Source organism: Molossus molossus, unplaced genomic scaffold (assembly GCF_014108415.1).
Source record: "Molossus molossus isolate mMolMol1 unplaced genomic scaffold, mMolMol1.p scaffold_m16_p_26, whole genome shotgun sequence".
Lineage (NCBI taxonomy): Eukaryota > Metazoa > Chordata > Mammalia > Chiroptera > Molossidae > Molossus > Molossus molossus.
Genome location: NW_023425362.1, coordinates 834,753 through 849,724, shown reverse-complemented (window position 1 = coordinate 849,724; position 14,972 = coordinate 834,753). Strand labels below are relative to the sequence as shown.

General features: G+C 49.9%; 1 protein-coding gene across 1 annotated transcript; it reads left to right on the top strand.

Moving 5' to 3' along the window:
- Positions 1–1,228: 1,228 nt before the first annotated feature.
- On the top strand, positions 1,229–14,285 carry ZBED4 (zinc finger BED-type containing 4). The gene is made up of 2 exons (XM_036278263.1): positions 1,229–1,262; positions 9,698–14,285. Exon 2 carries the CDS (start codon positions 9,994–9,996, stop codon positions 13,513–13,515), a length of 3,522 nt encoding a protein of 1,173 aa, XP_036134156.1. The 5' UTR covers positions 1,229–1,262; positions 9,698–9,993; the 3' UTR covers positions 13,516–14,285.
- The last annotated feature ends 687 nt before the right edge of the window (positions 14,286–14,972 follow it).

Sequence of the window (14,972 nt, the reverse complement as noted above, 5' to 3'; positions counted from 1 at the left end):
AAATATATTTTTATAGATTATTTTTAGAGAGAGAGAAACAGATTTAGGACAGAAAAGGCTGCTTCCTGCAGGCCCCCCACGGGGGATGGAGCCCGGAACCATGGCAGGTGCCCTGCCAGGGAATCTAACCGCGACCTCAGTCCATGGGACGACGCTCGAGCCACTGAGCAACACAGCCAGGGCTCCATCCAGATTTCTTACATAAACTGAAAGGGGGCGCGAGGTCCTGGGGGGCAGCATGGCTGCCGCTGGGCCGCGGCACCGCAGGGGCTGCTCGGAAGGCACAGCCGCCACCCCAAGGCCTCCCTGCGGCCGGCCCCACAGGGGCTGCGTTATCCCAGGGCCCAGGGAACCAGGCCGCGCACGGAAGCGCCTTAACGCCGCAGGTCTCAGGGCTTCGGGGCGCCCAGCACGTGGCTGCCACAGCCTCCGGAGCCCCTGAGCAGAGCCGGGCACTGGGCGCCGTTTCCGGTCGGCCGGCCTCGGGGCGCTGCGGGCCGCGGGCAGGGCGCCGGCAGGTGGGCTTCCGGTCCCGAAGGCTGGGCGCCGCGCCCACCGCGGGAACACGCGCACCTGCCCCCGAGCCCAGCGCCCAGTCGCCCCGCCAGCGGCTCGCACCCTCGGCTGGGGCCTGAGGCTCAGGGCGTGCTCCTGCGGGACAGGTCCTGCCGGGACCGGGTTAGCGCTCGAAACTGCACCTGAGAAACCTCGCCCTGCCAGCGCGAGGGCGGCGCCGCATGATGGGGACTACGCCTGCGCGGGGAGCCCTGCCGGCGCAGAATTATAGGGACTGCGCCTGCGCGGGGAGCCCTGCCGGCCGGGGCGGGTCAGGAATGAGCATCTGCACCTCATTGGTAGGTTCCCAGCAGTGCGGGGCGGGGGCGGAGCGCAATATGCGCGCCTGCGTGGTCTGCCCTGAGCGCTCCTGTCAGCGGCACCAGGAGCTTGTAGTCGACCGTCTCAGGGCGCCGGCGGACCGGTGGGCACTGCGCCTGCGCGCCGCAGCCCCGCCCCCGCCGCGCGGGGCCCTGGGAGGGGTGCAGCGTCCGGCGGCGTCGCTGCCGAGCCGGCGGCGGCGGCGGCGGCGGGAGGGCCGCGGGGGCAGACAAAGCCGCGGCTAATGAATGGGAGCGCGTCCGCCTGCGCGGCCGTGGAGTGCAGCCGTGCGGGAGCCCCGCCGCCGAGCCCGGCGCCCGCAGTGAGTGCGCGGCCCGAGCCCGCTCCGCCTCAGCCCGAGCTCGCGCCTGGGCACGGCCGTCGTGGTGCGTCGTCGGGGCCGGGCCGGGGGGCTGGGCTGGCGGGCGGGCGGACGGAAGGAAGGACGGTCGCCCCCGGCGCGCTTTCCGGGCAGCGGCGTGTCGTCGACCGAACCCCGCAAGTGGTGAAAGTTGGTGCGGGGACCGACGGCGCGAGGAGGCGCCTCGCAGAAGCGCTCCCGTGGGCGCCGCCGTGAAGGGGGCGCGCGTGGGGCTGCGGCGACGCGGCCGCTGCAGCGGAGACAGGTGCCCGGGCAGCGTCTCTCCAGGCGCTTTGCCCGCGGCCGCCGGGCCCGGTGCCGCCCAGTCGCGTTTGGGGCTTTTCTCGATCTGCCTCCCCGACCTGGCGTTTCCCGGACGAGCAGCCGGGGCCGGGCCGGATCAGCAAACGTGCGAGTCCGCCCCGGCCGGCCCGGCCCGGCGGCGGAGGGTCTCGGGTTCGACCCGGTCGAGGGCACGTACCAGGGTTGCAGGGTCGATCCCGGCCCTGGTGGGGTCGTGCGGGAGGCGACCCATCCAGGCGTCTCCCTCACTTAGGTGTTTCCTGCCCCCTCCCCCCTTTCCACTCTCTATATAAGTCAACGGGGAAACATCCTCGGGTGAGGATTAACAACCACCACATAATAATCATGCTGAGATAGAATAAAGCTACTGGAAAATTGAAAGAAATAACGACTCAAATCGCTAAGCATAATTTGAAATGTTTTCCAGTTGCTTGTTTTACTAGACCCAAGTCCACTTCGAGTCATCGTGTATCCTCTTTCCTCCTTTTTCTGCGACCCAGCCACCTCCACTGCTTTAGAGACCGCCAGCCCACCAGGCCCCCCTGTGCCACCTTCGTGTTTCGGGTGACACTCAGTAGACACATGCATCTCTGCAAGCAAGTGCCTGCCAAGCTGAGCCCTCAGGAGAAGCTTCTCTTTAATGCATTCTCGTGTTTGTAAAAAAGGGAAGTTAATTTGTTTTGAAGTTAACTGTGACCAGATCAAGTGCATGGTTTTTATTTATGTATTTACTTATATGTATATATATATATGTATTTTTGATCCTCACCTGAGGGTATTCTTCCACCGATTTTCAGATAGAGTGGGAGGGAGGGAGAGAAAGAGAAACATCCATGTGAGAGACACATCAATTGCTTGCCTCCCACATAACCCTGACCAAGGCCAGGGATCCAACCACAGCCGAGATATGTGCCCTTGGCTGGAATCGAACCCTTGACTCCTTGGTCCAAGGGGCTGATGCTCTACTCCTGACCAAATCAGCCAGGGCAAGTACCGCAGACCGATGCTCCAACCGCTGAGCCAAACCGGCCAGGGCCATAGTTTTTTAAAATCCACTTAAGACTTAATGAGGCCAGTTTGCTAAATAAAGCAAGGGCATCCTTGTGACTTTTTTTATATCGAAACATTAATTTTTTATGTTTCCTGTATAATATGGTGACAAAATTAGGAGACTAGGAAGGATTTAATAGGAGTTGTGTGTGTGTGTAAGTACTATGAATAAGCCAGATATGAATTATGGATTAATTTCAGTTACTAAACAAAGTTATCTTGGGAGAGGAAGCTGCTTAGGAGGAGTTTGACTGCATACTCAAGGTTTCCATTGGGATGTCCATGAGGAATGTGCCAGCTGTAATCTTTAGATTATATCTGCTTGTCATGATTTACGTTTTCTCAGGAAAGGCTTTAGGACAGGTTAGAGATACTCTGTGAGTGTTCAGAAAGTTTCAGAGGATAAGTTCATCTCTTACATTGGTTATAACTGATGAGTTGGGAGCCCCTTCCCACTCAGCATCATCTGGGAGCACTTTCTCGACCTTTCCCTTCTTTCCCACACCTGCCTGGAGCCATTTCCTCAATGGCTTTGGTTCCTTTCAGTGCAGAAAGGTGCTCAGAACCCAAGCTGTAGGTGTGATGTGTTCCTGGTGCTCCTGTGTCATTGCTCTGGGCACTGCTGGTAGACAGAGCTAGGATACCTAGTTTTATTTTATTTTATTTTGTTTATTTATTTTTTAAGTACGTTTTTATTGATTTTTTTAGAGAGAGAGGAACGGACAAAGAGATTGAAACATCAGTGTGAGAGAATCATCTATCTGTTGCCTCTTGTTCAGCCCCCACTGGGGATCAAGCCCAGAACCTGGGCATATGCCCTGACCAGGAATCAAACTGGCGATGTCTCAGTCCATGGGACAACACTCCACTGAGCCACACCGGCCGGGTTAGGATACCTAGATTGAAAATATCATGAGTTTATGCTACTATTTTCAGTACAAATTTAAAATTATACGATTTTATCTAATTTCTATGATTTTTAAAATGTGTATCTTTTGTCTATTCTGAAAATCTTGATTCTTAATATCATTGACAATTACTTTATGTTAAAATATACATCAAATAGATTGCTAACTTACAATACTATATTGCTACTACTTATGAAACTACTTAGTTTGTTTTTTTGTTTTGAAGTTCTTTTTGTCCTTAATATATACAGTTGACTCTGAACAATACAGGGGTTAGTGGTACCAACCCCCTATGCAGTAGAAAATTCACATGAGCATTGGATTCCCCAAAAACTTGGTTGGCCCTCAGGATAAGAGGGGAGTGGGTCTAGGACCCCAGCTCCTGATGCTGAGGTCCCCATATGAAATGGCATAGATCAATACATACAGTGGCCATCTGCATCCATGGATTCCCAACTCCACATTGGAATCAGTACTACAGGTATTTATTGAAAAGAAATCCATGTGTAAGTGGACCCATGCAGTTCAAACCTGTGTTGTTCAGAGTCACCTGTACCCTGCTTAGGATGCATTTTAATGTACTGTGTTTTAAAGTCCTTGATGAGGTGGCAGTGTAGGTAAACGTGGTATCACGTCCTCCCACAACCACATCAAAGTTACAACTAAACTACAGAACAACCATTATTCAAAACCGCCTAAAATCAAGCTGAATGGAAGTCCTAAAACTACGGAATTAAAGCAGCAGCCACATCCAGACTGGTAGGAGGGGCAGAGGCAGACAGGCTGGTCCCACACCCAAGTGTGGCTGCCAAAAATCAGGAGGACACCTCGGCAGGGAATGTCCTCCCTGAGGACTGAGGGGTCCCCGTCCCACACCAGGTGCCCCGCTCAGGGTTCCAGTGCTAGGAAGAGAAGTCCCTATAACTTCTGGCTGAAAAAACCAGCAGGAACTGAGCTCAGGGAAGCTGACGTGGCTGGAGCCCCAGGCAGCTCCTTAAAGGGCCCGCGCATGGACTTATCGGACTCACTCCCTCTAAGCTCTGAGGGGAGGCAGCTCGAGGGGCACCAGAGACATACAGGAAAGAACTGAGTTATTTGGCATTGGAGCAAGGGCTGGAGAGGGGGCTTACTCCGGGACAAACGTGCTGTCAGAGGGTTTTATTCCTTTGGTGAGCCCTTCCCTGGGGCGGCAGACAGAAGCCATATCAGGGACTCCAGCAACCTGGCTCACACTGGTAGCCCCACCCAACTTTCTGGCCCACCCAAGCTGTTGCCACTTGCTTAACTATAGGATTGGCCTGTGTTGGATCCTGCTTCAGGTTTTCCTAAATTCTTTCAAACAAGCAGCATCTGGTCTCAGCTAGCCACATACCGCTTGTTAAGTAATGCACAGAAACAAACACAGGGAGGCAGCCAAAATGAGGAGACCAAGAAACAGGTCCCAGATGAAAGAATAGAACAAAACCCCAGGAAAAGAACTAAGCAAAATGGAGATAAGCAACCTAACAGATGCTGAGTTCAAAATACTGCTTATAAGGATGCTCAAAGAACTTAGTGAGAACCTCAGTGAACTTAGTGAGGGCCTCAAGAGCATAAAAAGGGACCAGTCAGAAATGATGGATGCACAGTCAGAAATGAAGGAGGCATTAACTGAAATAAAGAATAATTTACACAGATTCAGTTGTAGAGTACGTAAATCCAAGAAGCAAACCATCGATTTGGAATATAAGGAAGCAAAAAACACCCAATCAGAAGAGCAAAAAGAAAAAGATAATCCAAGAAAATGAGGAGAGTGTAAGGAACCTCTGGGACACCTTCAAGCGTGCCAACATTCACATCTTGGGGGTGCCAGAAGGAGAAGAGCGAGAACAAGAAATTGAAAACCTGTTTGAAACAATAATGGCAGAAAACTTTCCTAACTTGGTGAAGGAAACAGACATACAAGTCCAGGAAGCACAGAGAGTCCCAAAGAAGATGAACCCCAAGAGGCCCACACCAAGACACATCATCATCAAAATGTAAAAGATTCAAGACAAAGAGAATCTTAAAAGCAGCAAGAGAAAGGCAGCTAAGAAACTTTGCAGGCCAGAAGGGAGTGGCAAGAAATATTCAGAGTGATGAAAAGCAAGAACCTACAACCAAGATGACTCTATCCTGCAAAGCTGTCATTTAGAATCGATGGCCATATAAAGAGTTTCCCAGACAAGAAAAAGTTAAAGGAGTTCATCACCACCAAACCATTGTTATATGAAATGATGAAAGGTCTTTTTGAAGAAAAAGATAAGATATATGAACAAACAAAATGGCAATGAATACATATCTATCAACAATGGAATCTACAAACAAAATGAACAGGCAGAAGAGAAACATTCTCATAGATACAGAGAACATTTTGTTGGTTTCCAGATGGGAGGGGGTTGGGGGATGGGTGAAAAAGGTGAAGGGATTAAGAAGTACAAATTCATTGCTAGACTGACAAACCTCAAAGGGAAGGGGATTGGGGGGTGGGAAGAAATAAACCAAAGAACTTATATGCATAACCAATGGACACAGACAATAGTGTGGGAAAAGGCGGGAGGGGGGCTGGAATGGGGAGGAGGGGGGTTAATGGGGGAAAAATGAGGAACATCTGTAATACATTCTACATTCAACAATAAAGATTTTAAAAAAATTAAAAAAGCCCTTGATGAATACTCTTTTATCTGTGGTTATGTTGCCTATTTGATATACAATTTAGTTTATTTGATTTGAATTTGGGTTTTTTAAATTTTTATTTTTATGGCCTTGGCTGGTTTTTTGCTCAGTGGTTAGAGCGTCGGCCCACAGACCAAAGAGTCTCGGGTTCAATTCCAGTCAAGGGCACATACCTCAGTTGCAATTTGGTCCCTGGCCCTGGTTGGGTCGTGGGAGAGGCAAACAGTCTAGGTGTCCCTCTCACATCAATGTTTTTTTTCTCTCTCTCTCCCTCCCCTTCCCACTCTATCTGAAGATAAAATGGAAAAATGTTGTCGGGTAAAGATTTTTAAAAAATTTATTTTTATGCAAAATAATTATGTGACTCAAAGTCTAAATTATAGGAGATGTGATCAGGAATATGCCACCCATCCCAATCTTCTCCATTCTTTATCAGCAGCCATTTTTTTTCTGCTCTTTCCTGCAGCGGTAGGCAGGCACGATGCACTTGTGCACACACACACCTATACCTGCCTGCCTTTCCTTCCCCTCGTCTTTTGTTACAGGTTGCAGTACCTTTACACTTGTGTGTCTTGCTGCTTTATTCAACACCTCTATGAATGTGTCAGTCTGTAGTGATGGTATTTGAGTGGTTTTCCAACCTTTGGCTGTGGCATGCCACAAGGACAAATCTTGGGCTGATGACATTTAAAAAAAATTTTTTTTTAAATATGTTTTCTTTATTGATTTTAGAGAGAAAGATAGAAACATTGAGAGAGAGAAAATCCACTGGCTGCCTCCTGCGACTGAATCGGCAACTCCTCGATGCATGGGTCAATGCTCAACCACTAAGCCATACCGGCCAGGGCATGAATCATTTTTCTGTCCTCCTCCAAAAGTGACAGTTGATTTTATTTTGGTATTATGAACTCATAGGTTTAAACATATTAAATGAGTTTTAATGTGATTATAGTTCTATTTTATGTTCAAATTGTATCATTTTGGACAGTGGCAGCCTTTACAAGGTGGCCCCTACATCCTTTGACAGGACTCAAGTACACTCTCAACAGCTCCTTGCTCTCTGGTACGCCAGCATGTGCCACACTGACCTGTCTTCTTCCTACCCAACTGGGAAGAAGCCATGCCGTCAAGAAGCCCTGATCTTTTTTAACGGGCAACGTTAAAAAAGATGTTAGCGATGCTCATTGCTGCTGGGTTGGTCATTGTTTGTAGGTGTTTGCAATGAACAGAGCTAGGGTTTATATCTGTTCACTGACTATAGGATGTTTATTTGGCCTTTTGGATCTCATGTGTCTCCTTTCTACCCTGAGAATCCTGGTTCTCAAGGGCATAGGAGATGAGAGTATTAGACTATCACTACTCATTTGCCTTGCCCCTCGCTACACGCACTACAGCCTCAGAATAGCAATGACAGTGCGACTAACACCTGTGTCATTACAGAAACCAGTTAAAATATTTTTGGCATAAGCCTTCCCGTATCCTCCCATCCTTGACTTTGTAGCGTACGTAGCCGTTGCTGGAGCGTTCTGACCCATGAGCCCTTGCTCAGTCTTGGTTCAGGTAGGTAGACACTCAGTGCACACACCCAGTCTTGATGTCACAGTTTCTCTAGATGTTTTGGTTGAGGTTTGTTCTTTAGTAGGTTCGTCGGGAAGGATGCATGGAAAAAACTGTTCCTCATTCTTGCATGTTGGTAATGGTCTTTCTGCATCCCTTACACTTGAAAGGCAGGTCGACATAACATCTCGGCTCACGTTTCCTTTCCTTGGATACCATAGGTATGTCACTCAGTTGTTCTTGGGGGTAGGACATTGCTATCAAACTCATGACAATTAAAAAAAAAGTTTTAAAATTGATGTTAGAGAGAGGAAGGGAGAGGAAGAGATAGACACATCGATGAGATAGAACATCGATTGGGTGCCTCCTGCATGCCCCCCACTGGAGATCAGGCCCACAACCGGGCATGTGCCCTGGCTAGGAATTGAACTGGTAACCTCTTGGTGCATGGGTCGACACTCAACCACTGAGACACCCCGGCATTGCTGGCTGGCACTGTTTCTGGCATCAGGTGTCCTGGGAACCAGTGATCTTCAGCAGCCTCATCTGGTCTGTCCTGGCTCTGGGTGGGCTTGACATGGCAAGGATGAGGTGTCATGCTGCTGGAAGCACAGAATGAGTCTTAGGCCTGCCTCCTGTGGTCTGCTGGGGCTGAGGCAGGCACTGGGGTTAAGCCCATGCCTATCCTCTGCATGGGCAGCATGAACGCGTAGGCAGGGCCTGTGGCTGACCCCAGCCCAGCTACCCTGGGCAGCCACCATCTGCTCCAGGGAAGCATGGCCCTACCATTGACCTTGCCCAGGGTTCCACCCTAGCAGGACCTTACGCACCTGGGGCAGCTCAGGGGCAGCTGAGTTGTGGTGAGGGACCTGGCTCTCCCCTGCCTGGTACAGGACCTGCCGAGACCCCTGGTCTTCCATGGCTGTTCTCCCTACCACAGCTTAGCATGAGCTTCTTCTCATTTTCTTGATTTCTCTCTGCATTTGCTTTTACTTGGAACCTGAGTGATACAAAGCATCAGTAATCTGTCTTCAGTCCCACCCCTGGGTATTCTGGTTTTTGGATTGTTTAGTTTTGAGTCATTCTATTCTGGTTGTATTTATATGAAACCCCTGACTGGTTTTAATAAAAGTAGAGTCTAGTTTTATTAGGTAAGTGTGCTCTTCCTGGTGTTTGTGTTTCCATATTGCCAAGAACAGGTTTTGTTGCCTTTTGATTAACTGCTCCACTCCTGCCTTACCTCTTCTCCACCTGTCACATCTCAGCGACTGCTGTGCAGCTATCCCCGGAATGTACGATAATGCCTGTTCCCCGTGTTTGCTCCACCCATACGTGCCTTCAGAATGTCACATGTTCTAGTATCTGGTATAGGTTGTGGTGGTGATCTTAGTTCTTAAAGGTGGGTGTTCCCTCAGGCAGGAGTTTGCTTGGCACTCAAAGGACTGTCCTCCATTTTTGGAAGCAGGGACCTCATGTCGGTAAGACATTCAGTGATTTACTCTGTGAGTCAATTGTTTCAGAGCTTAGATGCAGGCGTTTTAGTTCCTAAGTCATGTCCTTTCTGATAGCAAAGGGGAATGAAGTTGATTTTAGGGATTCAGGTGTGCTGAATAAAGCAGCCCCAGGTGCCTCTGGTACACTGTGTGGTAGGCGAGGACATCAATGCTCGCCTGTACGCCAAGGCAACCCCTGTACGCTGTTTTAGGGGTTTGTCCATGCTACCCCAGTCCTTTATTAAGAGGCCATTTGAATTTAAATTCCTATCTTTATTTTTTCACTTATGTTCCAGTATGCAGTACTTTTATTGTGTAAGTGGATTGCAAACAAGTTATTATAATTTACCATTACGGCATTTTTTTAATGCATATTGAGACTAATATGTGCCTGGCACTACAAGGTTCAAATGTGCAATTCAGTTAAGTGCTTGACCTGATTTCATTTCTTGTAGGTAATGCAGATAGACCGTCAAGATGGCGACAGTCCTGTTCCCAAGATGAGTAGGTCAGCACAATGTGAACTTACGTCTGCACCACAAAGTCCTTAAGACAATATGCTCCTGAGCTACATCTTCTGTTTTTCAGTAACATTTATGATGAGCCATAGTGAAAAACATACCGAAAGACAGAATCGTTCTGCACGCACTGAAGATAATGTACGTTTGGGGGCACAAATGAGCATTTGGATCATTTTCTTACCAACCTGAGAGGGCATACGACGACACAGCCAGAATAGTTATGGTCAGTCATGGAGAATGACCAGGGAACCCATCCCAGTGTGGGTGGTGATTTTGTTTGTGATAAAATAAGTTTGAAAATAGAAGAGGAAGATGATGGAATTCCAAATCACAATTTGGAAGGAATGGACTTTAAAATTGAACAGGAGAACAGGAAAGCATCTGACAGTGGTGAGGAGCAGGCAGAGATCAGAGAGCCGAGCTACAGCTGTAAGACCTCGGGGAAGTGTTCCCCTGCTGACCACGAGGACGACTACGGGGCCCTGTTCTCACAGTACAGCAGCACGTTGTACGATGTCGCCATGGAGGCTGTGACGCAGAGCCTCCTGTCCAGCCGCAACATGAGCTCCAGGAAGAAGTCTCCAGCCTGGAAACATTTCTTCATCTCTCCACAGGACAGCACGAAGGCCGTGTGTGTGTACTGCATGAAAGAGTTCAGCCGTGGCAAAAATGAGAAGGATCTGAGCACGAGCTGTCTCATGCGGCACGTGAGGAGGGCACATCCCTCGGCGCTCATCCAGGAAGATGGCAGTGTGTCTGCCCTGGGCTCCCTCTCCTCCCCTGCACTGCTGCTCCCACCACAACCCGAACCTGTTGGAGACCTGGGCACCTTACTGTCACCCATCAAACTTGTCCAGAAAATGGCCTCCAAGATCCCGTCTTCTGAGCAAGTGACGGAGGAATCTGTGTCTGTTGTCTCTTCTGAAGAGGTCTCCTCTGACTTGTCCATTACTGAGAAGTATAGCCGGGAAGAAGCCCTGGTGGGGCCACCCCCACCGCTGCCCACTCGTCAGTATGATGACGCTGCAGGGAGTGGGCCAGAGAAGAGCCTCCCGATTCCAAAGAGCACCTCTGGGTCTCGAAGGTGGTCTGCGGTCTGGAAGCACTTCTACCTGTCTCCTCTGGACAGCTCCAAGGCCGTGTGCAGTCACTGCATGAGTGAGTTCAGCAGAGGGAAGAACGGGAAGGACTTGGGTACCAGCTGCCTCATCCGGCACATGTGGAGGGCACACCGTGCCATTGTGCTGCAGGAGAAGAGCGAGGGTGCAGCCATGCTGCCACCCAACACTGCACACTCCACCCTCCTTTGTGCCCTCCCTCCTGAAAGAGATCCAAGTTTTCTGTCCTCTTCGCCAGGGAAGGCAGTACTAGAGGCCCCCTCAGCATCCTCTTCCCCAGATTTGCTGTCTGAGGACATGCCAATGCGTCTGAACCCCACAGATGCACTGCTGGAAGATGCGTCGGTGCTGTCATCCTCTGAGGACATCTGCAAGGCCTTGGTGGTGTCCTCTCCTGAGAAGCAGCAGGATGATGGGGCGAGCCCTCGCGTGTTTGAGGCTGGTGCTGTGTTCCAACAGAATCAAAAGGTGATGAAGAGACTGAAGTCTGAGGTTTGGCATCACTTCTCACTAGCCCCCATGGATAGTCTGAAGGCGGTATGCAGACACTGTGGTTGTGTCATCAGCCGGGGAAAGAAGGGTGATGTGGGCACCAGCTGTTTGATGAGACATCTCTACAGATGCCACCCGGAAGTTGTTGGGCACCAAAAAGGCTTCCTGGGGACTAGTTTGTGCAATTCTCAGTACTCCACCTTGGCGTCTGCAGAAAGTTCCTCCTCCAAATTAACCGACTTGCCAGCGGTGGTCAGAAAAAGCAATCCGGTTCTCTTTCCCGTTCACGGCAAAAAGACCTCCAAGCTGTGGAATCATTTTTCTGTCTGCTCCACAGACCCCACTAAGGTCATGTGCTTGCACTGTGGCCGGACGATCAGCAGGGGGAAGAAGCCGACTAACCTGGGCACCAGTTGTCTTCTGAGGCATTTACAGAGGTTCCATGGCAGCGTGCTGAAGACCGACGTCCCCAAGACCACTGTGCCCTGTTCTCCAGGCAGCCGTGTGCCCCTGAGTGCAGAATTGTCAGGAGCTTCCTCCTTTGTCGACACCGATGAGAAGTTTTATGATTCTCATCCAGTTGCCAAAAAGATAACAAGTCTCATAGCTGAAATGATTGCACTTGACCTTCAGCCATATTCTTTTGTAGACAATGTTGGCTTTAACCGGCTGCTCGAATACTTGAAACCTCAGTACTCTTTGCCCTCCCCTTCCTACTTCTCCAGGACAGCTATCCCCGGAATGTACGATAATGTGAAACAGATCATTATGTCACACCTTAAGGAGGCTGAGAGTGGCGTGGTCCACTTCACATCTGGAATATGGATGAGTAACCAGACCCGGGAGTATCTGACCCTCACTGCTCACTGGGTCACCTTCCAGTCGTCATTCTGGCTGCACTGTGAGGACCACCACTGCTCAGCACTGTTAGACGTGTCACAGATTGACTGTGACTATAGTGGCAGCAGCATTCGGAAGCAGCTGGAATGTTGGTGGGAGGCCTGGGTGATATCCACCGGCCTTCAGGTTGGCATCACGGTGACTGATAATCCCAGCATAGGAAAGACGCTGAATGAAGGGGAGCACTCCAGCGTGCAGTGCTTCAGTCACACGGTGAATCTCATTGTCAACGAGGCCATTAAAAGCCAGAGAATGGTCCAGAATTTACTCAGCATCGCTCGGAAGTTATGTGAGCGGGTGCTCCGGTCACACGAAGCCAAGGAGAAACTGGCGGAGCTGCAGAAGGAGTACGAATTGCCGCCGCACCATCTTATTCAAGACGTCCCGTCCAAGTGGAGCACGTCGTTTCACATGCTGGAACGGCTCATTGAACAGAAGAGAGCAATTAACGAGATGTCCATCGAGTGTAATTTCAGAGAACTGATCAGTTGTGACCAGTGGGAGGTCATGCAGTCTGTGTGTCACGCACTGAAGCCCTTCGATGCTGCGAGTCGGGAGATGAGCAGCCACGTGTCCACCCTCAGCCAGGTCATCCCCATGATCCACATCCTGAACAGGAAAATCGAGATGCTGTTTGAGGAGACGATGGGCATCGACACCATGCTGAAGTCTCTGAAGGAGGCCATGGTGAGCCGACTGTCCGCCACCCTCCACGACCCCAGGTACATCTTTGCTACATTGTTGGACCCTCGTTACAAAGCCTCCCTGTTCTCTGAGGAGGAGGCGGAGCAGTACAAGCAAGATTTAATCAGGGAACTAGAAATGCTGAATTCTACCTCAGAGGACACACCTGTCTCCAATGGGTGTGATCCAGGCTCCCCATCGAGGGACTCCAGTGGGGACGAGAGTCTGTGGTCACTCATGGCCAAGATAAAAAAGAAAGACCCAAGGGAAAAGACGAAGGTGCCTGAGGCCATGGTGCTTGCATACCTGGAGGAGGAGGTGCTTGAACACAGCTGTGACCCGCTCACCTACTGGAACCTAAAGAAGTCCGCCTGGCCGGGCCTCTCGGCCTTGGCTGTCAGGTTTTTGGGCTGTCCTCCGAGTATAGTCCCTTCGGAAAGGCTGTTCAGCACACCCACTGAAAACGGTAGCTTTGGCCAGTCCAGGCTCATGATGGAACATTTTGAAAAACTTATTTTTTTGAAAGTGAATCTTCCCTTAATATACTTTCAGTATTGAAATCCCAGTGGAGCCACCAGGCTAAAGATGTTGCTCGTTAGGCACCAGCTGTTTGTTGCGAGCTGGTGGCTGGCACCAGTCGGAGCCAAGGAGGACATCAGACCAGGCACTCTCAGGTCCACGCTGAGTTTCCCTTAGTTTCACTGTAATGTCTCTATGTGCCTTACTCGTAGTCCTTCAGGCCAGGTACCACGGTGTGTTTTTTACCAAGCCACTAGAAACAGCCTGTCTTGTCAATGACAATATACAATGATTATGTTTTAATCCGTAACTGTAACATTGTTTAAAATCTTGGGGTAGACCTGCTTCTTCTCCTGTGAACACTCCCATGCCTTTTCCTTCTTCCTGTTCTTCCCTCTCATGTGTACATCCCCTAAGGTCTTAGGGAATCCCAGGAGTCTTGCAACCAGGGGAGCATTTGGTAGCAGCAGCTTGTCCCAGGTTAACCCCGTGAATCTGTCTCCAGGGCCACCTTTTCTCTGATATTCCAATGAGCCAAAGCAGCCCCACCTAGTCTCCTGTTGCTTCTTTTATTCTAAACCCATCCTTGTTCCTCAGCTTTAATAAAGGTACTATGGAAATAAAATAGCTTCCCCCAGCCTGTTTGGCCCAGAAATTAGAGCATCACCCCATGGACCAAAGCGTCACGTGTTTGATTTCCAGTCAAGGTCTTCTACCTGGGTTGTATATTTGATCCTGGCCCCAGTTGGGGTGGTGTGGGAGATAACCAATTTATGTGTCTCCTTTACATCAATGTTTCTCTCCCTTCTCCCTCCCTTCCACTCTATCTAAAAATCAATGGAAAAATATCCCTGGGTAAGGATTTAAACAACAATAACAACAAAATGCTGGGGGTTATTAATTTGTTTTACTAGAATGACAGAGAAGATGTAAACAGTTTTTTTCTGTAGCCTTATTATTAGTTATGTAAAAACAAATCAGGTACTGTATTTTAGTTAAACATTGTTTTAATTGTGCCCAGCCAGTGTGGCTCAGTGGTTGAGCATCAACCTATGCACCAGGAGGTTGCCGGTTCGATTCCTGATCAGGGCACATGCCCAGGCTGTGTGCCAAATCCTCAGTGGGGGCATGCAGGAGGTGGCCAATCGATGTTCTCATGGATGTTTCTTTTTTTTTTTTTTTTATCCTCACCCTAGGACATTCCTCCATTTTTTTGTTCAGATAGAGCGGGAGGGAGAGGAAGAGAGAGAGAGAGAAACATCGACGTGAAGGGACACATCGAGTGGCTGCCACCCGCATGACCAGCCAGGGCCGGGGACAAACTGCAACCGAGGTACGTGCCCTCAGCAGGAACCAAACCCGGGTCTCTCTGTACCGCAGGCCGACGCTCCAACCGCTGAGCCAAACCGGCCAGGGCCTCATGGATGTTTCTATCTCTCCCTTCCTCTCTACAGTCAATAAAGAAAAAAAAAATTGTTTTAATTGTAACAAAACAG

Coding starts and splice junctions, on each gene's coding strand:
- ZBED4 (XM_036278263.1), top strand. CDS start 9,994: ATGGAGAATGACCAGGGAACCCATCCCAGTGTGGGTGGTGATTTTGTT.